The 27,727-nt window shown below is 47.6% G+C and overlaps 1 protein-coding gene and 1 pseudogene across 5 annotated transcripts; one reads left to right on the plus strand and one right to left on the minus strand.

The window, feature by feature from the left end:
- On the minus strand, positions 1–27,727 carry Mapkapk5 (MAPK activated protein kinase 5). Of its 5 annotated transcripts, none has more exons than XM_028855648.2 (14): positions 27,001–27,727; positions 22,184–22,257; positions 21,016–21,091; positions 20,218–20,315; positions 18,965–19,073; positions 17,609–17,698; positions 16,225–16,320; positions 8,933–9,013; positions 7,063–7,250; positions 4,715–4,835; positions 3,688–3,818; positions 3,331–3,452; positions 2,205–2,309; positions 1–188 (listed from the first exon to the last, which is right to left on the minus strand). In XM_028855648.2, exons 1-14 carry the CDS (start codon positions 27,034–27,036, stop codon positions 94–96), a joined length of 1,422 nt encoding a protein of 473 aa, XP_028711481.1. In that variant the 5' UTR covers positions 27,037–27,727; the 3' UTR covers positions 1–93. The 5 variants fall into 5 exon arrangements, with proteins under 5 accessions (XP_028711481.1, XP_028711482.1, XP_028711480.1 ...); XM_028855649.2 differs by having other exon boundaries at positions 1–194; positions 3,337–3,452; positions 27,001–27,419; XM_028855647.2 differs by having other exon boundaries at positions 1–194; positions 27,001–27,418.
- On the plus strand, positions 10,075–11,664 carry LOC114681896 (annotated as a pseudogene).

The raw sequence follows: 27,727 nt of genomic DNA on the forward strand, positions 1-27,727 counted from the left end.
GAAATGAAATTATGATTTATTAATTTACATAAAAATTACTTTTTACATTAAGGACTAATTTTTCCGATTGTTAAAAACAGTTTGAAGCTTTTACTACTGGGGCTCATGGGGACCGGTCTGCTCTTCGATCACTTGCTTCACAACCTCTGCCAGCTTCAGTCGGTCTACTTTATCTGTGAATCCACGACCTGGAACTCAAGAGAGAACGAGGTCAGTTTCCAACTCTTCACATGGACAGAGCCAGCAGCATACTTCAGTAGCCAGAATTGGCCCACTGTCCAGAAGCAGTTCAGATCCTCCGTTTTCAAGCAGCAACTGAGTAGTTTCACAAGCTACAAAACCAGAGATCACTGATGTACATCCAACAAGATACTCAGACCCAAGTACATAAAAACTCCTAGAAGCCGGCCCAGGGAATGGTGGCCCACACCTTTAATCCCAGCACTGGGGAGGCAGAGGCAGGTGGATCTCTGTGAGTTTGAGGCCAGCCTGGTCTACAGGGCGAGATTCAGGAAAGGCGCAAAGCTACACAGAGAAACCCTGTCTCAAAAAAACCAAAACAAAACCACCCTCCGAAATGTATATAAGAAAGTTACAACTGGGTAGAAAGACAGACCAAAAATAAAAGCAGGCGAGTCACAAGGAAACCGGTCAGTAGGCATCTAATCATGGTAAGCATGGTCACCAGGCTGATGCCAACCAAACGGCCCCCATAGTCAGCGACTACAGAATCCGCACATCTGAAGCAGCAGCAGTCAAGCTGGTGCGTGTGCAGATGCTCAGAGCCTCAGAGCACCTCAGCGAGCATCCTGAACCTATTCAGCTGCTTTCAAAACACGGACAGTGCCTGCTCAGAACAGGCTAATCCAGGCCTAGGAGGTAAGAATTTCACAAGCTGTTCATCAGGACACAGAAAAGTGTTCCCAACAGCCCTTTCCTTGTTTATCAAAACAAACCAACTGTCCACTCAGTGGTGAGTGGACAGTCTATCATGAGAACGTAGATGGACCTCACAAATACAATACTGACTAAAAGAAGCCAGAAACAAAGGACACAGACCTCTCTGGTTTTGTTTACACAGAGTACAGAACTTGGGGCAGGAGCACTGGCTCAGTGGTTCAGAGCACTGGCTGGTCTTACAGAGGGCTCAGGGTGTTTTCAGCACCACAGGGTGGCTCACAATCACCTGTAACTGGAGCGCCAGGGACACTGACTTCCCCTTGTGACCTGTGCAGACACTAGCACACATGTGCTAACACAGACATACATGCAAACACTCATACACATGAAATCAAACAAACAACCCCCCCCTGCAGACTACAGAACTACTGTGATGGAGGTGTGGATACACAGCAGTGTTCCCACTCTGAACACTCACAGTACACACACTGTGAGACCCATCACACAGTTCACATTTTCAAACAAACCCCCTGTGAAGTGACTGTTCAGGTGTGGGGTGGCCAGGCCCATTCAGGAAACATGCAGGGGACAGAGTCAAAGCACGTGCCCTCTGTTCCCCAGACACTGGAGCGGGTCTCATACAGTCTACTCAGCTGGAGAGAAAATGCAACCCCAGGCTGCGGAGAGCAGAGCAGGGAAAAGGTCCCGCTCCACCTTGTTCTCCTGGGGAAGAAGTTTGCCAAGTGGCCGATCTGGGAACCCTTCTCAGTCAAATGACTTTGGGCTTAACAGATGGTTCTGGAAAACTTTCTGGTACTCCCCGACTGCATAGTGTTGTTCCTTGATCAACCGGTCAACAGCCCAGGAACGTGGGGCATGAATCTGGTTTGGTTTTGTCTTTGAAATATTTGACAGAGCTCTCCAGTGTTCATTCTGTAACCCACAATGCACTTTGTAGAAAACAGGTCCAAGGAGCAGACAGCAGACATGCCCGGGCAGGTAAAGCGGGGCTGACATGCCTGGGCGGGTAAAGCGGGGCTGACATGCCTGGGCGGGTAAAGCGGGGCTGACATGCCTGGGCGGGTAAAGCGGGGCTGACATGCCTGGGCGGGTAAAGCGGGGCTGACATGCCTGGGCAGGTAAAGCGGGGCTGACATGCCTGGGCAGGTAAAGCTGGCCTGACATGCCTGGGCGGGTAAAGCGGGGCCTGCCCCCGGAGCCTCTTCTCTTTACACACCCTCCCTCCCTGGCTCTGGCCTCAAAGAGCCCGTCTGTGTCTAGGGACAGGAGCCGCTGCATCTTACCATTCCAGCTGAAGCTCTGCAGAGCGTCCCTCAGGAGCTTACACTCCCGGTTGTATTTCCAGGCTTCCTGCATTACTTCATTCAGTCTCTCATCTTCATTCTCTCCTATGGGCAAGAAAGGAGAGGAAGTTTCCATTTTTAGGTAGCATCATGGGATTTTAGCGTCAGAAATGGAAGGACGTGATGACCAACAAGCTGAGAAAGCATGACACAACACGCATGGTTTGCTAGACACTGGCTTCCTGGGGGTCCTGGTGCCCAGACGACCTCTGGTCACTGAGCTCTTCTAAGTTTACATCTTCACCCGTGTGCTCTGACAAGCCCAAGGCCGAGTGCTGGGGTCAGTCAGAGAAGTAATGTGAGAACTGTCTCTGAAGAAAACCACCTAGCCAAGGGGGGAGAGCAAGGCTGTGTGCGCTACTCATTCCTACATTCATCCCTTGCTTCAAAATACTCAGGCATGTTCCCAGAATGCTCTTAAATGGCAAAGGATTTCGGAACACAGGTGAATCCATCTTTTTCTGACCCCACCTAATATGAAGCTTCATTCATTAGCCGAGAACAGCGGCTCACATCCCCGCCATCTGAACAGGGAGGCTCTTGGGATGGGGCCATGTCCTGTAAAGGCGGTGAAGCCCAGGGCTGGAGGCTGCAGCAGGGCTGGCTGTGAGCTTGTGCAGCATCCTTAAACTCACAGAAGCATGGTGCTGCACTGTAAAGGTCCTAGAAATGGTGTTGATGGTCTCTAACCAATACCTAGACCTTGTCCACATTGCCATTCTTCACCCGCTACTTTGTGCCTTCATTGCAAAACTCAGACAACACAAATCACATGCCATACCTGGTACTGCAGTCAGCTGAACTGAGGACTTCACAGAAAACCAAAGACACAAACTTACCATGTGTCTGCACTGGGCACTGTCTATACTTCCTAGTAGATGTGGACTCCCTCATATACTGTACTTAGTGTAAGAGACAGAGAGACCATCAAATTATCCGCTCCTATCACATGCGCACATGCGCGTGTGCATGCACGCACGCACGTGTACACACACACACACACACACACACACACACACACACACACACACACACACACACGCAGAACATTAGTAAGTGGCATGACCTTTACCAGCCTGGGGGAGGATACACTGGGCAATGACATCTCGAAGCTTTTCCAAGGCAACATTTGAATCCTCAGCTCCATTCTCATGGTCGTGTATATAAATACCATCCTTTGGCTTGGTGCTTTACAAGCGTGGGGAAAGATAATAGCAAGGTAAGACCTCAGAACCCAGCTCCAAACTCAAGATACCAGAACGTTCAGAAAAAAGTAACTACAGAGCGTGTCCACCTTCTGAGGCCACTTAAAAACTTCATACTATCTACCCTCTGTAGAAAGAGGGCAGGCCCCTGGCTGAATTCCCAGCACTCACCACTCAACCATGCCTACTCTGAGGATCAAAGAAATAAGCTCACTTACCCAAGTAACTTCCTCTTCCTCAGGATGGGGTTGTTCACGGAGTGTAGGGGTTTGAGGCTAACCTTGAGGTCCTGGATCCTCATGTTGGCCAGCTGCTCGGCATGAGCTTGCTGGATCCCCGCGACCACTGCCTGCAGGTAAACATGATCATCAGTTCCCCTGGCCTTCTGGCTGTTGAACATTTCTTTGGCTATGGTGCCCATGTTCATCTTGAACTCTAGGATCCATGTGATCTGCCAACCCAAGCTCCCGAGTGAGCACTGGGAGTGGTGTGCCACTGTGCCTGGCTCTGCCAGCTTGTTTCCACATTTGTTACTTGACACTAAAAAGCCAATCCAAGACAAAGGAGATCCATACAGTATGTTGATGGCATATAAATTTTCAGGCAGAGGATTCTCTCCCTGGATCAGTGAGGCCCAGAGGGACCAGCAGACCACACCTAAGCCACCTACCAGCTAGCCTTCTTCAGTAAGAATTACTAATGGTGCTAGAGATGGCTCAGCAGGTGTAAGTTAAGTACACACTGTTCCTACAAAGGACCCACTTCAGTTCCCAGCACTCACAACGGGCACCTCACAACAACCTATAGGTCCAGCTCAAGTATGCCCTCTTCTGGCTTCCAGCAGCACCTGAATGCATATAATGGCACACAGATAATAAAATAACTCTTCATGTTCCTCAAGACAGAAGGCAGCCAGTAAGGAAAGTGGGAGGCTCTCTGCCTTCTTCCTGGGTGGCACACACCCTCAGAGATGTTCATTTCTGAATTCCCACAGCACGCAACATCTGGTTTCTAAAATACTCAATTTGTTTGTTGGCCTTCCCAACCAGCCTAACTTAAACCCCTTGGGGGAAGGGACCATATATGCTCTGTGCCACCAAACCCACACTGCAAGTGTAAAAGGCAGTCCTTGGAAACAGGAGAAAACAAGCTTGACTGTTTCCCTTCAAGCCCTATATTCAGTCGGCCCAACTTCCCTTTCTCACACTGTCTTTTCAGACACCCAAATAAGCCATCACTCAAAACCTTATCCATCATCAGCTGAGCAGAGGGCAACACATTATCCAGAGCCTCCGTCGAGTTGAGCCAGGGATGGTCCAGCACTCCCTCAATGGTGAGTCTTTCCTCTGGTTTGACCTTTAGGAGCCTAGAGAGAAAACACACCAACAGACACAACATGCAGAGATGTCCCCAGAAGAAATGAAGGAAGTCTGATTCTACCAGCTCCTACAGGCCTGGGACTTCTCACAGCAAGGCAGGATGGGGTGCTAGTCCCATCTACTTGTGGGTACACTATGGCTTGAGGTCTCCTGGACAGCAGACTGAAAGGGGCACCAGAAGTTTTATTCAAAGATACTTCAAAGCTGGGTATGATGGTGTATGTCTTTAATCCCAGCACTTAGGAAGCAGAGGCAGGCGGATCTCTGAGTTCAAGGCCAGCCTGATCTACAAGTTCCAGGACAGTCAGGGCCACACAAAGAAACCCTGTCTCAAAAAAGAGAAAAGAAGAAGACAAACAAACAAAAACCAAACTTCGGGACCACAAATCAAGATTCAGCAGACAGACCAACATGCCTACAGGTCCTGCTGTATTTAATCCCACACTGAGGTCTCCAGGACAATGCTTCAACTGCTTTTGGCTAACAGTGCCTAGAAACTAGCTGAAGGCCATGCAGTTCTGAGACAACAGGCTGTTATCCAAGACAAAAGGAGGTCCCACCCTATGGTAGGACCTGAACCTTCCTTTATTCAGAGGCAGTCGGCAACTGTGACAGACCGTCATGCGGCATGTTCTCCTGAGCCAACACTCTCCACAGCGGCTGCGTCTGGTCACACTTCATGACCTCACAGCCATTCAGGCTACTGTAACCCTTAACTCACCCCACACACTCCTGGGCTCTGCAGCACCACCTCTCCTAACTACATAGTCCCTCGTCCCAATGTCTGAGTCAGGACAGGCCTACATCCCTGTCAAAAATATGGAAGAAGGTCTGAAAAATGACACTAAAGATTGACCTCTGACCTCTATATGCATGCATACCTCCACACACAAGAAGCAGAGAGCCACCAAGATTTATTACAGAGCTGGGCGTACAACAGGGAAGCAGCATATGAAGACGGATAGGAATTCAAACCCTGCCCTCACCATCACAGGAAGTCCTTTATACATTTTAGGAACTAGTCTCCCTGTACAGCAGACTCCCTAAACCACCACCTCACTTTTTAAACTTCTTCTTTGGATGCAGGGTCTTTGTAGCTCAGGTTGGCACTGAATTCATGATTCTCCTGCCTCAGCCTTCCACGTGTTGGTCTTACGTGCAGGGATCAGCACGCCTGGCACAAGCTCACTTTTCAAAGGGACTGCTGTCGGTAAGACAGTCCCAAAGCATGTCATGTCCCCTTTCACACGAAGGGACTCATCAAGTAGGCACAGCTGCACTGGAGGAACTACATCTCAAGTTCAGCTCTCCTACCAGGTCTGTGTCAGTCCTCCTTATGGACAGTCACTGTCCCTATCTTTTTTGGTTTTTCAAGACAGGGTTTCTCTGTAGCTTTGGAGCCTGTCCTAGAACTTGATCTGTAGACCAGGATTGTATTGACCTCACAGAGATCTGCCTGCCTCTGCCTCCCAAGTGCTGGGATTCAAGGCGTTCGCCACCTTCTTCTTCCTCACTAATTCTTCTTCTTCTTTTTTTTTTTTAAAGATAGATTTAATTATTATGTATACAGTGTTCTGCCTGCAGGCCAGAAGAGGGCATCAGATCTCATTATAGATGGTGGTTGTGAGTCACCATATGGTTGCTGGGGAATTGAACTCAGGACCTCTGGAAAAACAGCTAATACTCAACCTCTGAGCCATCTCTCCAGCCTCCATCTAATTCTTTTTAATATTTATTTCTGTTATACTTGAGTGTCTGCCTGCTTGTTATCTGTGCACATATGTCATGTGTACGGTGCTGGAGTGGCCAGAAAAGAACGTTAAGCCCTACTGAACTGAAGTTACAGGCAGCCGTGAGCCTCCGTGTTGGTGCTGACAATCCTGCTCTGCAAGAACAGCCAGTGCTCTTAACACCAAGCCATCTCTCCAGCCCCTGACTCTTTTGTTTGTTTTTTGAGACAGGGTTTCTCTGTGTAGCTTTGGAGCCTGTCCTAGAACTTGATCTGTAGACCAGGATGGTCTTGACCTCACAGAGATCCGCCTGCCTCTGCCTCCCAAGTGCTGGGATTAAAGGTGTGTATCACCCTGCTCACTAAAAGAACTCTTTACCCAAGCTGTGTAGAGACAGTAAAACAGGCAACTTTAAAGGACTTCTCTTTACCCTGCATCCCGCTCAGGGCTCCCTAAGCACCCTTTCAGCAGCCCAGGCACTCACTTCCTCACAACATCTTTGGCCATCTCTGAGATCTGGCTCCATTCTTCTTCTGGAAACTCGAAACTTCCCGTCATGATCTTTCTCCGCATATCCTTTGGGATAGTCCGACTGTGGTGTTTGGAGTAAAAAGGAGGATATCCACACAGCATCACATAGATGATCACCCCTAGGGACCACAAGTCACAGCTCTGAAAGCAAAATAGAAAATAATCACTCCCATCAGAGAAGAGCCTCCAACTACAGTCCAGGGGTGTGCAGCACCAACACGTACAAGCTGCTATCACCAAGGACAGTGGCAGCTGAGGACATCTTAGGAGACTCAGTGTTCTCTTCCTGTCTCTGAGAGCCACCAATACTGCATGTACCTATCCCATGCACATCAGCCAGCCTTGAGCAAGGAAGCAGAACACTAACAGCCAGCTCGCACAGGACCACGTACTGTCAATCTGGACGGTGGAGGAGTGCTGGCCACAGCGGCTAAGGCGCGTGCGCGCTGGCGCTGAATGGAATGAGCCGTTCTGAAAGGGCCAAAGCAGTGTAACAACAAAATTTGGAGGTGTAAAAGCATTCGCTGTTGGTCACACATAACAACTGTATCCTACTCTATTCTCATTAAAAACTTCTATTTGAATTTTTTTTAAAAAAAAACCAAACAACTATATAGATTACAAATGAAGAGAATAAATTACAAATGAAGAGGACACTGTCAGTAATTGTAAGTAATGAAAGAGCTGAGAAAGTTCTCCAGATAAAATAACAAGTTTCTCTCTTAACCCTCCTGAGTAGTCAGGCATGAGATCTGAAGGCATGTTTCACACTTCCTTGAATTCCTTACTCCAGTCTTCAGAGCTGAAGGTTCTAACAACCCCAGGGGCCACATTTCTCTCGACAGTAGCCTCATGAGGGTGGGAGGCTGCACAGGGTCAGTGTGGGGACCGTCAGCACTCTGCACTGGCTCAGGTGCTCTGGGTCTGCAGTCACCTGACCTGCAGGCTGCACACCATGCAAGCTCCTTCAGGCCCAATGTCCAGGAGGTGAAGGGATCCACCAGTGAGCACTGAGCACAAGTGCTCTGCTGACCTGTGTATGTATGCTTGTATACAGTTGTGGGGATGCACATGCTATGCACTCTGCAGTGAAACCACAGGCTAGCCCAGTGTCCTCCTCCTCTATCATTTTTGGCATTATTCCCTTGGGAACCTGCCATTTCCTGGCTAGTACCTACCAACTCCACAAATCTTTCTGAGCGCAGCTTAGTGGCCTAAACGAAGCCACACAGCGGGAGTGTGGGCAGCCACAACAGTTATCCTAGGCTTCCGTCACCTGTAGCTAGTTTTCAAGTGCCCAAAAAAGCACTTTTTAAAATCTACTCAGCAACTCCAGGACCCATTTCCAGCGGTGCTGGCCCCATGAGGTCCACAGAGCCACGTCTGGTGTGGCTGTAGACACAGACAGCACCAAGTAACCAAGCAATTGCTCTGCACAGAAGACACTGTCCAAATGAGGCAGTTTTGTTTAAATGGACCTCCTTTTATCTTTTTCAAACTGGCATTTTATGAAGCCCCAGGAATGGCACCATCAATGGCCAAAGTGCGTCAGTACCAGTTTTCAAAAACGGCCTTCACTTGTAAAATGCAAGCTAACCCGGCCACTCCAGTGTTGTCAGGGGACTGTGTGGTGACGATGGCCCCTGCTGCAGGCTCTAAACAAGGAAGGACCTGACTTCATCTCTCTCAGATGAGAAACTTGGGTTCCTCCGGTACTGCAGCTGCTGCGGCACCCTAGCATCTCACAGAGTCACTGAGCCCACAGTGGGAAGGGGCTGACCCCCTCCTCCCTCCCTCCCTCCTTCCCTCCCTCCCTCCCTCACCTTGTTGTAAGTGTAGGGCGTTGGCGAGGTAGGTATGATGCCAGACTTCTCCTTCTGGTGCCTTCTCTGTGCTTCCAGTACCTAGCAAAGAGTCAGACCAAATGAGACCGCTTGTTGGAAATCACACCACCATGTCCCACAGCTGGGGACCGACGACGACAAGGTGAAAGATGAAGCGACAATCAACAATAAAAAGTAACAGCAGGGGCTGGAGAGATGGCTCAGTGGTTAAGAGCACCGGCTGCTCTTCCAGAGGACCTGAGTTCAATTCCCAGCAACCACATGGTGGCTCACAACCATCTATGATGAGATCTGGTGCCCTCTTCTGGCATAAAGTCATACATGCAGACAGAGCACTTATATATATAAAATAAATAAATAAACCTTAAAAAAAAAAAAAAAAAAAAAAAGACAGAAAGGAAAAAGGAACACCAGGCTAGGCAGCAGTGGTGCACACCTTTTTTTTTTTTTTTTTTAAATATTTTTTAATCTTTTATTTTTATGTGGAAGGATGTTCTGCCTACATGTGTGTCTCTGTACCAGAGTGCTCTTGGAGGCCAGAAATGGCTGTCAGATCCCCTGTGACTGCAGTTACAGATGGTTGTGAGCCACCATGAGGGTGCTGGGAATTGAACTCAAAATCCCTGGATGAGCAGCCAGTGCTCTTAACCAGTGAGCCAACTCTCCAGCCCCTGAAACGCCCTTAATCCCAGCACTTGGAAGGTAGAGGCAGGTAGATCTCTGAATTCAACGACAGTTAGGGCTACACAAAGAAATCCTGTCTCTGTCTCAACACTCCCCGCCAAACAAAAAACCCTCAAAAAACATCAATATCACGCTTTTAGCCAGGCATGTTGGCACACACCTTTAATCCCAAGGATAGCCTAGTCTACATAGTGAGACTCTGTCTCAAAACCAAAATACTTTCAAGCTTCCTTCTTACAGCTAGTAATTTATCAGTCAGTTAAGGATGTGTCCAGTTAGACGGAGCACATGAGGGTCAAGTCCTTTTATCTTTATCCCCCAAGAGGAGATTTGTCTCTTCTTTCCGACCATTAGGGAGTCTGTGACCACTGGCTTGTCTCAGAGACCACAGGGAAACTGGAGGTTAGAGAACTAAAATCAATCAGCCCTCTAAGGCGATGCCCCTGATGCTGACCTGCAGCTGCTGTCAGGAGTGGGTTCTACAGAACACAAGCAACACAACAGGAATCCAGTCTGCATGAAAACCCACATACACGTTCTGTCTCCTGACAACCACTCCACAACAGCAGAGCAGGAAAGACTTCATAGCGAATGTGTGGACAAGTGACTATTCAAATGCTAAGAGCTAAACTTGCATCTACACCTAATCCAGTGTAAAATTGACTCAAATGGGCTCTAGAACCTAAAACCGTATAAAATTCTTGCAATGATTTTTTTTTTTAAGACAGGCATTCAGGAAGTAGAAGCATCAGCATCAGGAGAATGATGAGTTCAAGGTCATCAGTCAGCCACACAGCCATTTTTACGCCAGCTCAGGATACATCAACATGTCACAAAACACAAACTGTGTACAAGTATGTGTCTATGTTCATGTGTGCAGTTGCATGTGTGTATAGGAAGAGAAATCAACATGGGGTGTTTTTATCACTTTCCACCTATTTAATGAACAAAGGTCTCTCTCAAGGAAGCGGGGCTCATTGATGAGCAAACTCAGAATGCTCCTGTTTGCTTCCCCCAGCACAGGAACTGCAGGTGTGTGCTGCAGCTCCTAGCTTGTAGGGACCCAGCTTTTACAGGAGCACTGCAGATCACTCAGAGCCCCCTACTGGCCCAGAAAGCATTGCAACTGAGCATCACCTCAGCCCTAAATGTTTTGCTGGCATGACAGTGCATGGCTGTAATCCCAGCACACTAGAAGGAGAGGCAGGAGGATCAAGAGTTTGAGGTCAGCCTGTGCTACAGTAAGACCCTTGTCTCAAAAGAGCAGCAGCAGCCAGTCCTGGAGATGTATGCCTTTAATTCCAGCAACTGGGAGAGAAAGGCAGGCAGTTCTCTCTGGGGTTGAGGATAGCCTAGTCTACATAGTAAGTTCTAGGCCGCCAGAGCTATATAATGAGACCCTGTCTCAAACAAACAAAACCCCCCAAACAGCCAACAACTACAACACACACCAACACACACACACACACACACACACACACACACACACACACACACACATACACAAGGTGGAGGAAGAAAAGCAACTGTACAAGGCATTATAATCCTTTCCTTTCTCTTCAGTTCTAGTTATGCAAGGTCAACCACAGAAGTAAGACATGAAAACCATTTCTACGAATATGTTTTAACTCATGTCATGCAATGGTCCTGATTAATAGTTGCTAGTCTGGCAAAGACGGCAGCCGTCACTGCTAGCCGAGTGATCGGCACAAATCTGGGGCTGTTCTAGATTCACATCCACTTACATCAGTGTTCCCCGGGCAGTCAGAGTGTGAAGGATCTCATCCAGCCATGTTTTGTGGAGCTGAAGAAGGTGCACCCTGGCCTACCCATTCTAATCCAAGAAATGTTCGGAGGTGCAGCCCAAGCTCTGGGCCCACTATACTTTTGGCCAAGAGAAGAGTGCTAATGAGGTAACCAGGCCCTGGAGGATGTGCTAAGTGGCAAAGCCTGAAGCGTCTTCACTGAGGACTGTGAGCGAGAGTACCAGAACCTGGGCTCTACTGGACTGAATACCGTGTGGGAAAATGTGCTCTTTATAAGGAACACCTTATAAAGTTTATGCTATACAGAAAAAAAAAAATTGCTAGTCTAAAGCATAATGTGTCACACTATGCTATTATGCTCAGCAGGCTGGATATATTGACTGCATTTTTGATTCACAACACTATAAATGTATGATGGGGTCAGTAGGGCACAGCCCATGGTAAGTCAACGAGCGATCTTACACAAAGGGTTTCACAAAACCAATACCAAACTTTCCAACTGTCTCATTAAGTCAGCTTTGACCCAGTAACTCTAGAAGCAGGCAAAGATGTTACAGGAGATTACAGACCAATAGCCTCTGCAGAAAATACAAATGCCTTACCAAAATATTAACTCAAGAACATTCAGGTGTAGTACTTCATGCCTGTAATTCCAGCACTCAGGATGCTAAGGCAGGAAGACTGCTGGGAGTTCAAGACCAACCTGGGCTAGATTTAAGACCTTATTATTTTAAAAGGGGGGGGGAAGCACTGAGAACCATGTAACACACATGCACTTTGCTCTACTGGAACAGAGAGAACTCCCTTAGCCTTCCACTGACACCCACTGTTTCCACTGAAACAGAAGTTACCTAGACTTAGTGGCTAAAGTGAACTTTGCTTCTGTAGGATGTCTGTTCTTATGTTGACATGAGCCTGTCCTCCATGGTAGTCCTAGCTGCTTCAATGGAGCAGGAAGACAGGAAGGAACATACCAACTAAAGGTATGCATTACAACAACAGGAACTTCCGGGGATGGAATCCTAATAAATCTACAGAAACAACAATAATCAACCAGATGGTGGTGGCTCAGTCTGGAGGCAAAGGCAGGTGGTTCTCTGCTGAGTTCGAGGCCAGCCAGGGCTACATAGAGAAACCCTGTCTTGAAAAATGAAACTAGCCGGGCGGTGGTGGCGCACACCTTTAATCCCAGCACTCGGGAGGCAGAGCCAGGCGGATCTCTGTGAGTTCGAGGCCAGCCTGGGCTACCAAGTGAGTTCCAGGAAAGGCGCAAAGCTACACAGAGAAACCCTGTCTCGAAAAACCAAAAAGAAAAAAAAAAGAAAAATGAAACTAAATGCCGGGCGGCGGTGGCACACGCCTTTAATCCCAGCACTCGGGAGGCAGAGCCAGGAGGATCTCTGTGAGTTCGAGGCCAGCCTGGGCTACCAAGTGAGTTCCAGGAAAGGCGCAAAGCTACACAGAGAAACCCTGTCTCGAAAAACCAAAAAAAAATAAAAAAAAATAAAAAAAATAAAATAAAAAAATAAAAAAAATAAAAAGAAAAAAAAAAAAAAGAAAAATGAAACTAAACAACCACAAAGGACCAACAAAAATGATGAAAGTACACTCAGGTACTAGGAAACAAGGTCAGGTGCAAAGTCCCTGTGTCTCCATAAACCAGGGGCATGCCCCTGGAAGATCTCGGAATCTGTGTACAGGCTCCACCCAGCGCATTGATACCTCAGGGGGCTGTGCTTACCGAAGACAGGCTATAAACATGGAAGGAGGGCAAAGTGGGCCAAGTCCAGACTGGGACCGTGGAAGCTCAAGGGCTTCCTCATGCTGTTGAGGATCAGGCTTACAGAAAGCTACTGCAGTCAGATGAATCTCAGCAACACTGCAAGGTAATTCCACGATGCAACAATTGTTTGTTCGTTCCTTTGTTTGAACAAGTGCAGCTGCAAAAGTGTGATTTCTACTGGACACAGTAGCCACACCTTTAATCAGCACTCAAGAGACAAAGACAGGTGGATCTCTGCGTTCCAGGCCAGCCTGGGTTACATAGTCAGAGTCTAAGAAAACAAAAAAAGCCAAGACGACAACAACAACAACAACAAAAAAAACAAACCCATAAATGACAAAAGCTATTGTAAGGTACCTTACAGATGGGAAACTATGAACTCAAAATTAGTAAATAAATGTTTTGTTTTGTTTTTTTTCCGATTTCGAGACAGAGTTTCTCCATGCAGTTTTGGTGCCTGTCCTGGATCCTGCTCTGTAGATCAGGCTGACCTCGAACTCACAGAGATCCACCTGGCTGTGCCTCCCGAGGTCTAGGATTAAAGGTGTGCACCACCACCACATGGCATAAATGAATTTTTTTTTTTTTTTTTTTTGGTTTTTCGAGACAGGGTTTCTTTGTGTAGCTTTGCGCCTTTCCTGGATCTCGCTCTGTAGATCAGGCTGGCCTCGAACTCAGAGATCCACCTGGCTCTGCCTCCCGAGTGCTGGGATTAAAGGCGTGCGCCACCACTGCCCGGCTTTGAATATTCTTAATTAGCAGCTGCATTAAAAATGGCCAATAGTGCATGAAAAACAAGCGCAGTCTGGCTGTAGAATGGAATACTACCTAGCAACAGAAAGGACTATATTATATATTAACACATGCAGCACAGATGAGTTTCTGAAGCATGCTGGGTAAAGAAGTGAGACAGAAAGGTCACAATCACATTTCCATGAAACCCAGAGCAGATGAAGGGTGTCAGCTCTGTGGATCAGACAAGGAAGGAGCTGAGCAGAGGGCACGGGCTTGCAGATGACTCCGAATGTCACCGTGGTGACGCTCACGTGGAGGTCATGTTTGTTAGTACTGAAACTACACCCGAAGTAGGAATGGTCTCCCTTCTAAAACCACTTTTCAATTGCATGTTTATCTACTGTGTACGATGTGCATGTGTGGCAGCACAGGTGCAGGTCCAAGAAGAACTCAGTTCACTCCTTCCACATGCGGGCCCCCGGGACCACATTCAGCTTGTCAGGTTTACACACTGAGCCAGCGCACACCCTGAGTCTCCCTTTTCTACAGGTTTGTTTCCCTCGGTTTCACTTCCCAGCAGTTAACCCCAGTCCAAAACATAAAGTAAGAAGGAACTGCACAATCTTAACCCAGAGTTCTGCCCCACTGAGTCCGCTATGTGCAGCACCATCCTGCCCAACAGCACCTGGGACTGGACTCTCCCTTCCATTGAGAGTATCTGCCTTCCACCCACTACACACCTGTCTGTCCCCTAACAGCCTGCTTAACTATCACAATGGCAAGATCACAGTGCTTAACAACAGTGCCATGGACAGGAGTAGTGACGATATGTCCTGAAGTACTGCTTAAGGAGAAGATAAACGTCTATCACGGGCAGATACAGGAAAACACGTTAAATATGGGGGGGGGGGGGTTTGGTAGCATCTACAATATAAAGCCTCCTGGCTTTCCTGGATCTAGAGTGTTTTACTGCATGTAAATCAAACCTCTAAACTGTAGCTTAACAAAAGTTGATTTTTAAAAAAATCTATGCGCTGGGTGTGATGGTGCATGCCTTTAATCTCAGCACTCAGGAGACAGAGGCAGGCGGATCTCTGACTTCAAGGCCAGCATGGTCTATACAGAGAGTTCCAGGACAGCTGGGGCTACACAGAGAAACACTGTCTCAAAAAAAAAAAAAAAAAAAAATTTGTGCATGGGCGTATCGTGTGTACATATAATTACATGTTTTCATGTGAGTTTAGGTGTGTGCATGCTACAACACACATGCAGGGAGGTCAGAGGACAACCTCACATGGAGATAGGCCCTTGCCTTCCACCGTGTTTGAGGCAAAATTTCTTGTTTCTCTACTGCATACGCCAGGTTAGCTGGCAGGTGAGCTTCTGGGGACTCTCCTGTCTTCACCTCCCATCTTATGACAGAACAGAGGGATTGTAAATACATGCACATCAGCCTTATGTAGGTTCTAGGGACTCTAACCCAGGTCCTCAGACTTGTGCAGTAAACACTTTACCCAAAGCCAAAAAATTGATTTTAAAAGCAAAATTCTATACCAAAGGAAGCAATCTAGAGTTTCTGAATCTGAGTGCCTGCTCCCCACCTTGATACAGGCCTAGAAGAGAAGGAACAAGAGCTGGGACTGGAGAGATGGCTTGGCAATTACAAGCATGTATTGCTCTTACAGAGGATCCAAGTTCGATTCCCAGTATCCACAATTACCTATAACTCCAGTTCCAGGAAATCCAACACCCTCTCGGAGCCTGCATGAGCACCTATATATTCTTATATAAACATACTTATATAAAAAATATAGGCCGGGCGGTGGTGGCGCATGCCTGTAATCCCAGCACTCGGGAGGCAGAGGCAGGTGGATCTCTGTGAGTTCAAGGCCAGTGTGGTCTACAGAGCGAGTTCCAGGACAGGCTCCAAAGCTACAGAAAAACCCTGTCTTGAAAACAAAAAAACAACAACAACAACAACAACAAAAAAAAAAAAAAAAAAAAAAACTTGCCAGGCAGTGGTGGCACACGCTTTTAATCCCAGCATTTGGGAGGAAGAGGCAAGTGGAACTCTGTGAGTTCTAGGACAGGTTCCAACACTACACAGAGAAAACTCGTCTTGAACCCCCCACACCCTCACAAAAGCCCAAACAAAAACAAAACAAAACAAAACAAAAAAAACCACAAGTACACTTAGTTAAATCTTAAAAAAAAAAAAGAAATAAAGAAAGAAAGAAAAAGTAGGAACAAGAGGCTCCAGGCAACTTAGCAATACACTTAGGTAAGGAAGAAAACATGCTTACCTGAGGTGCTACATAATAAGGGGTAAACTGGGGTGTCATCAAATCACCTTGGTCAACTTTAGCAAACCCAAAGTCACATAATTTCACAGGGGCGTCCTGAAAGAAAACACACCGGAGTCAATACTGCGCAGCTGTCAGGAAACACTTCTGGAAGCCGGGTGTGGTGGCTCATGCCTGTAATCCCAACACTGTGGACACTGAGGCAGGAGGATTGCCATGAGTTTGAGGCCAGCCTGGGCTCCAGGATAAAACCCTACCTATATATAAAAGGAGGACAATGCAGGCATGAGGCTCTTGTCAGTTTCTATCTGAGACCTGAGCCTATGCAGGGCATGTGGAAACTGTTCTTAGTAAACTGGAAACTGTAGCGGGCCCAGAACTTATGAGCACTTCCTGCTGGGTCCCAGCACCCATGTGGCAGCTCACAACCACCTGTAACTCGAGTCCCAGTGCATCCAATGCCCTGTTCGGGCCTTCACAGACACTGCACACACCTGCAAACAAAACACTCACCCCCACAATAAGCCAGTCAATCAATCAGTAATCTAAAAGTAATCCAGAAGAAAGTCAGCCTTCATCCATAGCTGTGAGCACAGTTCACAGAGTCTTAGCCTACCGGCCCCTCCTCTCATCAACCCCAAGCACTGCTTCATTCTGAACATGAGCTTCATGGCAACTAGAGCAACTGACTGGTAGAATATGGGGCAGGAGACAGGAATACAGAGGAAAACAAGACAGGGCTGGCAGCAAATCAAACTTAACTTTCCCGGTGACATAAAAAGCAGTCAATTCCTGCCTTTCCCTAAAGCCCTCTGAGTATAAATTTGTAAGTCCCCAAATATATCCATACTGTCCAAATCACCGGTGTCACAGGGGTCATGACATTTCTGAGCCCTAACAAGGAAACAAGTGGGGAAACGAAGGTGTTAGAAGGCCCATGGCCTAAAACCTCCTGCACACGAACTTGGTGCAGCCAGAGGGAAGCACACACCTGCCATCCTAGGACTCAGGAAGCAAAAGGAAAGCTGAGTTTTAGGCTAACCTAGTCTACATGAGTTCCAGGCCAGCCTGATCTACATATCAGGACAGTGTGACAAAAACAAAACAAGGCTGGGGATGTACTTCAGGTGGCAGCGTGCTTGCCTACTATGCACGGAGGAGTCCTGGGTTCAATCCCCAGTGTCACATCAACTGAATGTGATGATGCATATCTGGAACCCAGCACTCAGGAGGTAGAGGCAGGAGGATCAGAAGTTCAAGGTCATCTTCAGCTGCAGAGCAAGTTCAAGGCCAGCCTGGGATACACAAACTCTGTCTAAGGAAAGAAAGAAAATCAAACAAAACAAAGTGACAGCATCAAACGAGGAAAAGCAAATTTTCTCACCAAAGAGTTATCCTTGAAAAGCAGATTTTCAGGCTTGAGGTCTCTGTGCGCAATGTTTAGCAAGTGACAGTGCTGTAGAGCCAGGGCTATCTGAAAAAGGGCAGAGTGGGGCAACCACTTCTTAGAAAAGCACCAGCTCTCACACACCTGGCGTGAGAGCTCAGGGTTAAGTCAGGTACAGCTGTGCCCAGTGTCAGTTTCCAAACAGAAGCTAAGACAGACCTGGGCCATCAAGACACAAAAGTGAACTCACCTTCCTTTAACCACAGCCTGTAATCACTAAACACACCTGACTGCAAAGATCCTTTGTCAGAACATAGTGGGGGATACATCCTGTAAGATGCCCTGCTGGGAGAGACACTGTAGGGCCCCCAAGGCAGCACCTTCAGTAGGCAGGGGCTTGCCCAGTGGGGAGCAGGACTGCACCTCAGAGACAAGGACACTCTAGGGAGCTGAAAGGCAGGCAAAGCCTTCCAGGCCGCTGGCTTGATTTTCTACCTCATCTTACTTAATGAATGACAATACATCTGTCTGTGTAGACCTGCAACAGTGGTTTTTTTCACAGATGATCAGAGCTCATCCTTTAGTCTCAGTATTTGAGAAATAAATGGTGTAATTTAAAAGTTAAACAGAAAAGATTCTATAGTTCCTCAACTCGGTGTGCGATTCTCAGCACTTCAAATACTGGTTGCTCCCTAGTCAATCGGAAAGGAGGCATCAAAAGACACTTGAAAACTGAGGGTGGAAAATCGGTGAGAGCTTTCTAAAGCTAACTGCTGGGCCGTTTGCCATTCTGGGGTCTGCTTGCTTGTTCTGAAGACAAGCCTGAGGTTTAGCTTGTCACCTCTATGAGTGGTCAGTGCTGGCTGGAGTGAGGGCATTAAATGGGACATAAATCATTTATACAATAAAATATGATGGATTATGACTAAGAATCATTCACTATTATAAAAATCTGAGAATAGTATTAAAATCTGCAGAAATGATGGGTGACTTATGCAAGAAACATCTCAGGTAGAGATGCCTGAGAACAAGTTTATATTAAACGATTTTCCAAGTGGGCATCAGCAGCATCCGAAGCTACCTGTGCACAGCTGCCATCAGTCAGTGGAGGACACTCCCAGCAGTCTTAGGACACACTTGACACAGTTAAGAATACAATCCTCCCTCCCAAAGTAGAAAGGGGTCCCACTTCCCCGTGAGGTGTCCTTTCTGGTTATATATAACAAAGCAGGCAATGAGAGGTCAAATGGAGCTGTTCTTTCAGCTGGCTTCCCCGATGGATGCAATTGGACCACTTAGCCAGAGGGTCGGCTCCCCCAGGCCCCCGCCCACCCACCCGCCGGGTCGACTTGCCTGCTTTGTTACTTGGCTGGCTTGCTTCTCTGTAAAGTGTCGGTGCTGGCTGATCCTGTGAAATAGCTCGCCCCCTTCCATCATCTCCATTACAATTAAGAGTCGAGCCCTGTTTGAAAGCATTTGATTTTGTTAAGTTAAAAAAAAAAAAAAGGAAAAGGAAAAGAAAAACCCTGAAGCATCAAAAACTGCCATGAACTCATCTACAAAATATGTAACCACTATCTAAGTTCAGGGTTATCTGGCCACTAATAAGTGCAATGATCCTCATATGCTCAACTAAACAAAACAGAAAAAACACAACAAAACATGAATTGGGTTCCTGTTCCTTCATATAAATGCTTCTGCTTCCATCCAAATGCTTTCACCAACAGAGCATAGATGTGGAAAACAATTGACTTCCCATTGGCTTTTAAGACTCCATCTCTCTTTACCAGCTCCACAATGCCCACTTCCCACAGCCTCTGTGAGCCGCCTGCCTCCCGGGCGGCACTTACACTACGCTGCTTTCTAAGGTTCAGAATGCAAGGAAGAGACTCCTTTCTGGCTGCCTACTGCACTGCCATGACATCGTTCACATCTCAGTGTCCACCTCAGGCACTTCCCAAATGTGCAGCTCAAAGAATAATCAAGGTTTCTTTCTTCAAAAGGGAAGTCAGATCTGCAACGGGGGCTTTGTATCAGCCTCTAAGACTGGATCGGGAAGGACATTTGGGCCCCTTTCACCGATTTGGAATAAAATCTATTTCAATTCCAATTTATTTATTTATTTAGAATCATAGTCTTACTATGTGGGCCAGGCTAAACTGGAATGTATGATCCTCCTGCCTCGGCTTCTCAGTTCTAAGATTACAGGCATGCACCACTATACCTGGCTTTTTAATGCTTTATTTTGCTTTTAACTAAACTGTAACGCACACACACACGCACACACTCTAATGCTGACCTATAATCCCCAACCCTTAAAAAGTTTTTTAAAAAGAGAAAGTAATCAAATCAATGGTAGAGAAGGGTAGCAGATGAAACAAGATTTCCCACAGGCAGCTGGTAAAACTCAGTGCTGAGACCTTGGGCGTTTGTTACATAATTCCGCTCTTACAAATGTTTCTATGTTTTTAAACACAAAGAGAAAGAAGTAGGAAGAGGAGAGAGGAAGCGGGTGGGGAAGGGAAAGAAGACACAGAAGAGGGCAATTCTGTACAACATGACTTCCACATGGGCGGGCATATGGTGCCGGCCCTGTGTAGACTTACCTGGGACTGGACTCGTGAGGAAACTGTACACTGTTAGCAAACACTTCAATAATCTGAACTATATTGGGGTGTGTGGCACACATCATGTGCAGACGAACCTTAAAGAGAATACAAGAAATGTTTGTGCAAAGGAAATGCCATTGTTTTCCCCCAAATGTCCCATCAAAAACTGACCACATTGAGTCCAAAGGATGTCTACTTCTGTAAAATCCTTACCACTTAGACTAACTAATACAAAAGAATCTTGTTTTCCTGTCCGGACCATCTCCTCAGTATTTTCTCCCAAATAAAACTGTACTGACAGATCCACTGTCTATGCCCTCTATTAGTAGAAGAAGACATACATGACTCATTTATTTCAAGATCACCGCTACTAACTGTAAGAAGATGTGAGGCAGCTGGAAGGGAAAGCCCACATGCGAGCAAGCTCTCCACACTGTGACAGAACTCGACAATGTGAACAGGGAAGAAAAGTTCAGTAGGACATAAGATTCTCCACACATCTCTCTATTTCCAGGAAGCTGCCTGCCTAACTGTAAACACAGACATATTCTTAGGCCCTAAAAACATCTAAACATGGGCTAGAGGGACGGCCAAGTGGTTAAGAGTGCTTTCTGCACGTCCAGAAGACCCAGTACCCATGATGAGTGGCTCACAGGGCCTGTAACTCCAGCTCTAAGGCATCTAATGTCTAATGCCCTCTTCTGGCCTACACAGACACTACACACCCCTCCCTTTCTTGTGTGTGTGTGTGTGTGTGTGTGTGTGTAAACAAGTCCAAGTACTAAAGGAACATACCTCATTTCTAGCTTTTGGACGATCGAGAAGGATTTTCAGTGCAAACCGTTCTTGAGTAGATTTCTTCACACAGACTCTAGGTGTAGAGGGGATCACAGTGGCAGTTAGGATCTACATAGCAAATACCAGGAGGGCACGGCCTGGAGAAACTGTCTCAGACAGACAGACAGACAGACAGACGAATACAAACAACCTTCCCTAGAGCAGCAGGTGGCAGGGAAAAGTCTCTCGGTCTCGACCCAGCAGTAATGTCAGCAATGCAGAAAAGACAGCCTCTCAAAAAATAACCCGGTCTTTTTCTACATTTTTAAAAAAATTTCTTTGTTTTTATTGTATGAACATTTTGCCTGCATGTAAATCTGTTCTCCACCAGGTCCCTGCGAAGGTCAGAAGAGGTCATCAGATCCCCTGGAACAGGAGTTACAGGAGGCTGTGAGCTACTTTATGGGTACTAGGAATCAAATCCAGGTCCCCTGCAAGAGTAGCCAGTACTCTGACCCATCTTTCCAGCCCACCTTTTCCATTTTTTAATTACATTTAATTTCTTATTTTGTGTGTATATACATTTGGAAGTCACAGGGGAACCCGCAAATCAGTTCTCTCCTTCCAGTATTATTGTTGGTCCCAGAGACTGAATCCAGGCCATCAGAATTATATACAAGCGCCTCTACCCAATGACCCATCTCACTGGCCCAAATATTTTGACATCTTAAAACTAACCTGTAATACTATAGACCATGTGACCTTGCTACCTAGCTGTGTCTAGATGTAAAAAAAAAAAAAAACTAATAAAAAGCTTTTACTAAGGGGCCAATGAGGTCTCTAGGACCCACATGGAGGAAAGGAGAACCAACTCCTGAAAGTCATCCTTTGACTTCCACACATGTGCTATGGCACACATGTGCACCCATGTGCGTGTGTTCACACACATTCACTCAAAATGTAAAAAACATAATCATATAAATACCCTCTATTCTAGCTCAATAGTACATGTTCTTTATACACACAAAACCCAACACTACAACAGAATCCAAAACCAAACAAAAACTCTACTGTAATTTAAACTCAGGCTAATTCTCACGGCTACATCTGATGCCTGTAGCTCAGGGCTCAGTTTGTGTGTCTCCTCTCAGAGCACTGGGCCCTGTGTTCCACATGGGTGTCTTACCTGACTGGACCGCTAATTCCCGCTCCCAGCTTCTGAGTCCAGTTGATACTATATTCTTCTAAAATGGAGGTTTCCTATTAAAAAGAAGAAGAGGGAGAGGGACAGAGATGACTCCACTGTTAAGCTAGACAATTGAGCAGAGGTAGGACAGCCTGGTTCAGCACCTCACCTCGAAACAGTCCGCGGGCTTTACAACTGCACGTGTCTATAACTGCCACTGCCCCCCAATCACTGCCTTCCAATAGCACAGGTGCCAGAACAAAAGGAAACCGTGCAACCCGCCTACATGGTCTATTTAAGTAGACAAATGATGCCTTAGAGAGGGTGTCAAAGTATTACCAAGTCAGGACTTCAGATGGGTGCAGAACACTTAGCATAAAGAGGCCCACATCCATCCCAGCACTGCACCCCCACGCTCGTGCATACACACACGTACACACGGCACAGTAACTCGTGTGTCTTCACCACAACAATCCAGTGTACTTTCTGAGATTCAGAAAACCCTGTCAGCTATCTGCAAAGGCTTACATCCTTGAACAAACTGTTCAACTTGTGTGGAGAGGAGCGTGGACTCTCAGGCCTAACCCTGCCCCCATGTGAAGGTGATAGCCGACTGACGGAGAGCAGACAGGGCTACGTGTTCAAGCCTGGTGTTCAGAGACTTGCTTTACAACAGGAAGAAAGGCACTTGCAGACCCACTCCAGACTGCTGCTCCTCAGTAACCAACCACCATAACCACCTGAGAATGTTTAAATTCAAAACGACCCAATGCCCAGGCCCCCACTTGAGATTCTAGAACAACTGATCTGGGACGGAGTAGATGAAGTACTCTAGATTCATTCTCCATTCATCTTTATCTGGGTAGACCACCGACATTCTCTGAGGCTCAATGATAGCAGAACAGGAGATTCTCAGACAGTGGGAAGCAGGCAGCTGCCTTCCATTAATATGTTTAAAGCTAGACAAAACTGTCAAAACAAAACAACAGAACTGCTTGCCTTTCCTTCCAGCACCCAGGAGGCAGAGGCAAGCCAGCCTGGTCTACATGAGTTCCAGGCCAGCCAGACTGCACAGGCAGACCCTGTCAATTGTCAAAACTAACTATTTCAGAAGAGTCTAAGCTGAACAACAGAGGACTGTCTTTTTCAACCCACTAGAAGAGAGGTCAAAAGCAGCATGCAGCCTGGCTCCTGCAGCTCCTAGCCTCTGTCCTCACTGCCCAAAGCAGTCAGTGGTGTGGCCTGCTCCCAGCATGAAGCTGCCTATGAAAAGTAAGCCATGCTGCTGCTCTCTTGGACAGGGAAGAAAATGGGGGACTGTGCAGGTAAGAGCAGGCGAATGTGGGTGACAAGGGACAGCTGTGCTAAGCTCCAAGACAATGGTCCTGGCCAGGAACGCAGCTCTGCGGCTTTAGAGGGCAGACCGCTACACAGACCAGAGAATAAGGCCGAAGTGAGCTCTCCACAAAACTCTTTTTGATTAATGGACTAGAAAACCACAAGGACTGGGGGGACTGAGAGGCCAGGGAAAATCTAAAGGCAGAAGGGACTTTGCAGTCAGCTCCATTCTGAAAGGACTCCAGAACCACAGGGGTTGAGCGGCAGGGGTCCGGGCCTCAAAGAGTTCAAAACACTGGAAAGTCTCTGCCCACATCAGGGGCTGACATAGCTAGACAACACACACAGGCTGAGAAAAACAAAAACCTAACATCCATGAGCAGACGTTAGCAAGCACAAGGAAAAGAAATTCCCTTTTAATTCTAGGCAGCTACAAATGTTAACAGGCAGGTGGAGGAGTCAGAGTCCAGAGTCGTTACAATGTTACCAAATGTCCAACTTTAAACAAAAATTACTAGATATATAAAACCCAGGAAATTATCAACCAATAGGAGAAGAGGAAAAATAAAACAATAGCAACTATCTCTGACTACTGTACACAAATAGATAGGTTCTGCACAGATTCAATAGTTTCTGGTTTGTTTTGAATTATTTTCATTTCTGCCAGGCGGTGGCAGCACATGCCTTTAATCCCAGCACTCGGGAGGCAGAGGCAGGTGTATCTCTGTGAGTCTGAGGCCAGCCTGGTCTACAAAGTTCCAGGAAAGGCGCAAAGCTACAGAGAGAAACCCTGTCTCGAGAGAGAAAAAAAAAAAAAGAATTATTTGCATTTTTATTTTATATGCACTGTTTAGTCTGTATTCAGGTCTGTGTTTGAGAGTGTCAGATTCCCTGGAGCTGGAGTTACAGACAGTTGTGAGCTGTCATGTGGGTGCTGGGAATTGAACTGGGGTCCTTCTCAAGAGCAGCCAGTGCTCTAAAGGGCTGAGTTATCTCTCCAGAGCCTCTGTTTTGTTTTGTTGTGAGACGAGAGTCTCACTATATAGTCCAGGCTGGTCTTGAATTCAGAGTTCAACCACCTCTGCCCTTCAAGTGCTTGGATTAAAGATGTGTTTCACCACGCCCTGCCCATTTTTTTTTTAATTGTGTGTGGGTAAGTAGTGTTCAAGTGCCCTGGAACCAGAAGGTGTCAGATCCCTTGGAGCTAGAGATACAGACCGTTGTGAGTGGCTGTGGGCAACTCAGTGTGGGTGCCAGGAACCAAACTGGAGTCCTCTACAAAAGTAGTGGATGTTCTCAATCACTAAGCCATCTTTCCAGCCCCACCCAGAAAACGTTGTGGTGAGTTGTTTTTTAATTTCTTTTGATTTTAAATATTGGGGAGTGTTTTTGTTTTTGTTTTTTCAAGACAGGGTTTCTCTGTGTAGCTTTGCGCCTTTCCTGGAACTCTCTCTGTAGCCCAGGCTGGCCTTGAACTCACAGAGATCCACCTGGCTCTGCCTTCCCGTGCTGGGATTAAAGGTGTGCTCCATCACCACCCGGCTTGGGTTTTTTAAACCCAAAGGGGGCTCAGGTAATAAGCACTTGCCATCAAGCCTGAGCTGTATCCTTGGAACCCAAATGATAACAGAGAACCAACTTTCATGTGCACACATACACACACATACACACACAAACACACACACACACACACATAAACACATTTTAAAATGTTCTTAAAATTTTTAATACATTCGAAAACTAAAAGAAACAATACTGATACTGAGTCAAACTAAGGACATTTTTCATTTTTTTGTTTTGTTTAAACATTTTTTGTTCTTTAAAGATTTATTTATTTATTTACTTATTATTTATACAGTGTTCTGCCTGCATATGTCCCTGCAGGCCAGAAGAGGGCACCTGATCTCATTACAAGTGGTTGTGAGCCACCATGTGGTTGCTGGGAATTGAACTCAGAACCTTTGGAAGAACTCTTAATCACTGAGCCATCATCTCTCCAGCCCATTTAAACGTTTTTGATACAACATCTCACTGTGTTGCCTAGGCTAACCTAGAACTCCTGGCCTCAAGCACATGCCACCATACCCAGCAAATATAAATACTCTCAATGGAGAAACCAAAACAATGAAAAATAAATGCATGAAACTGTCAAACAAAAACATGAAGTATCAACACATAACAAAGCTGTCACTCTAAAACAAACAAACAAACAAAAGTCTATTCTGGCAGAGCAGTGGTGGCACATGCCTTTAATACCAGCTCTCAGGAGGCAGAAGCAGGCCAGCCTGGTCTACAGAGCAAGTTCCAGAACAGCCAGGGTTACACACAGAAATCCTATTTTGAAAAACAGTCATTTTTTCTAGGGTCATTCTAATTTAAGTACTTATTGATTTATACACAGAGTTTGTGGCCCTAGGCTGGCCTCTTAAGTCCCTATGTGGCCAAAGATGACCTTAAACTTTTTATGATTTCATTGTGTGCCTGTGCAGGTGTATGTCCTCAAAGACCAGAGGAGGACCTGCAAGCATAGGTTCTCGACAGGGAGCGGTGGCAGACGCCTTTGATCCCAGCACTCGGGAGGCAGAGGCAAATGGATCTCTGAGTTCAAGGCCAGCCTGGTCTACAGAGTGAGTTCCAGTATGGCCAGGGCTACACAGAGAAACCCTGCCTCAAAAAAACAAAAAAAGAAAAAAAAAAAGTTGATTCTCTCCAGCCTTGTGGGTCCATGGATCTTACTCAGGGCATCAGGCTTGAGCTCAGGAGCCCTTACCAAAACCTCAAACACAGTACTAGCTCTGAGTTCTGATCCTCCTGTGCACTGGGATGACAGACTTGCGCCACTGTGCCGGTTTTATGAAGTGCTAGGGACCAAACCCAGGGATTCGTGCATGGTAAGGAAAGTACTCTACCACCAACTGCGCTACATTCCCAGTCTCGTTTGGGGTCATTTTAGAACAGAGGATGCTGTTAGCTCCTCTGAAATAAACTCTTGATTCCGAGGAGGGCAGGCAAGAGAACAGGAGGAAACGAATGCACAGATAAGGAGGGAAAATCCGAAGAACTCGTTTTGGACGAAGGCGAACCAACTTCTGGACCTGAAGCACTCAAACAGGCTTGTTTCAGACCTAACAAGTGTTGCAGCGGACCACCGAGAAGCAAATGAGGCATTCGGGGGCGGTGAAACGTGAAGAGTCCTACGAAGCCCTCTTAGCTTCACTTATATCAAGTATCCCCACGCTCCTCACCTTCGTTCTAGCTGAGCACAAACTATCTCAGCCAAGGAAGTTGGAGAGAATCGGACATACCCACCCTCCACAACTCAGCACGGTCCAAGGATCCCGGGGAGGCTGAAACCCGGATTCACCAGATTCCAGTGACTAGAACCTCTAAACTCTCACCCAAGTTCTCTCCATTTCCCGAGGCTGGCGCTGGGAGGAATCACAGGACAAAGCCGGGAAGAAGTGGCATCTCTCCCTTACCTTGATGGCTTTCTCCATGTCGCTGTCCTCCGACATGCTCCGCAGGGCTCCCACAGCCCGGAGCGGCGGAGGCTGCGCGGCTGTCCGGTCTCCTGGCAGCCGAGGAAGCCAAGGGCTCGGAGCTCGGGTCCCCGGGCCTCGGGGAGACGGACAGTGCCCGCCCCTGGGGACCGGAGGGGATGAGGGCCCGGGTGCCGGCTCGGCTTCCACGGGCGGCTCTAGGCTGGCGGGGGCGGCGGCGGCGGCAGCGGCGGCGGCCCCTGGGGACAAGGCTTTGTGCTGGGCCCCGCGCAGCCGCTTCCCGGCCTCATCCCCGGCCGGGGAGGCAGGCTCCCGGGGCAGGGCGAGACGGGGAGGGGCCCGGCCGGGAGCGCCGTGCGGGGGGTTGGAGGGGCCGCCGCTTAGGCCCGGGCTCGCCAGGTCCTGAGGAGGGGCGTGCGCCGCCGCCGCCGCCGCCGCTGCCCGCACCGCCGCGAAGCCGAAGCCGAAGCCGAGCCCGCCGCCGCCGCCGCCGCCGCGCCGCTCCCACTGCCGCTTCAGCGCCACACATCGCCGGGACGCCCGCGCCGGGCAGCCGTGCCGGGCGCCCGCCCGCGCCGAGCCCTCTGCCGTGCCATGCCCCCCATGCTGCCGCCCGGCTCCGAGACCCCACAGCCCCACGCGCGCCCTGCCGGCGTCGGCCGGGCTTTCCGAGGCACTCCGGGGCCGCGCGGCCGAAGTGCAGGCG

The sequence above is a fragment of the Peromyscus leucopus genome, chromosome 23 (genome assembly GCF_004664715.2).
Source record: "Peromyscus leucopus breed LL Stock chromosome 23, UCI_PerLeu_2.1, whole genome shotgun sequence".
Classification (NCBI taxonomy): Eukaryota; Metazoa; Chordata; class Mammalia; order Rodentia; family Cricetidae; genus Peromyscus; species Peromyscus leucopus.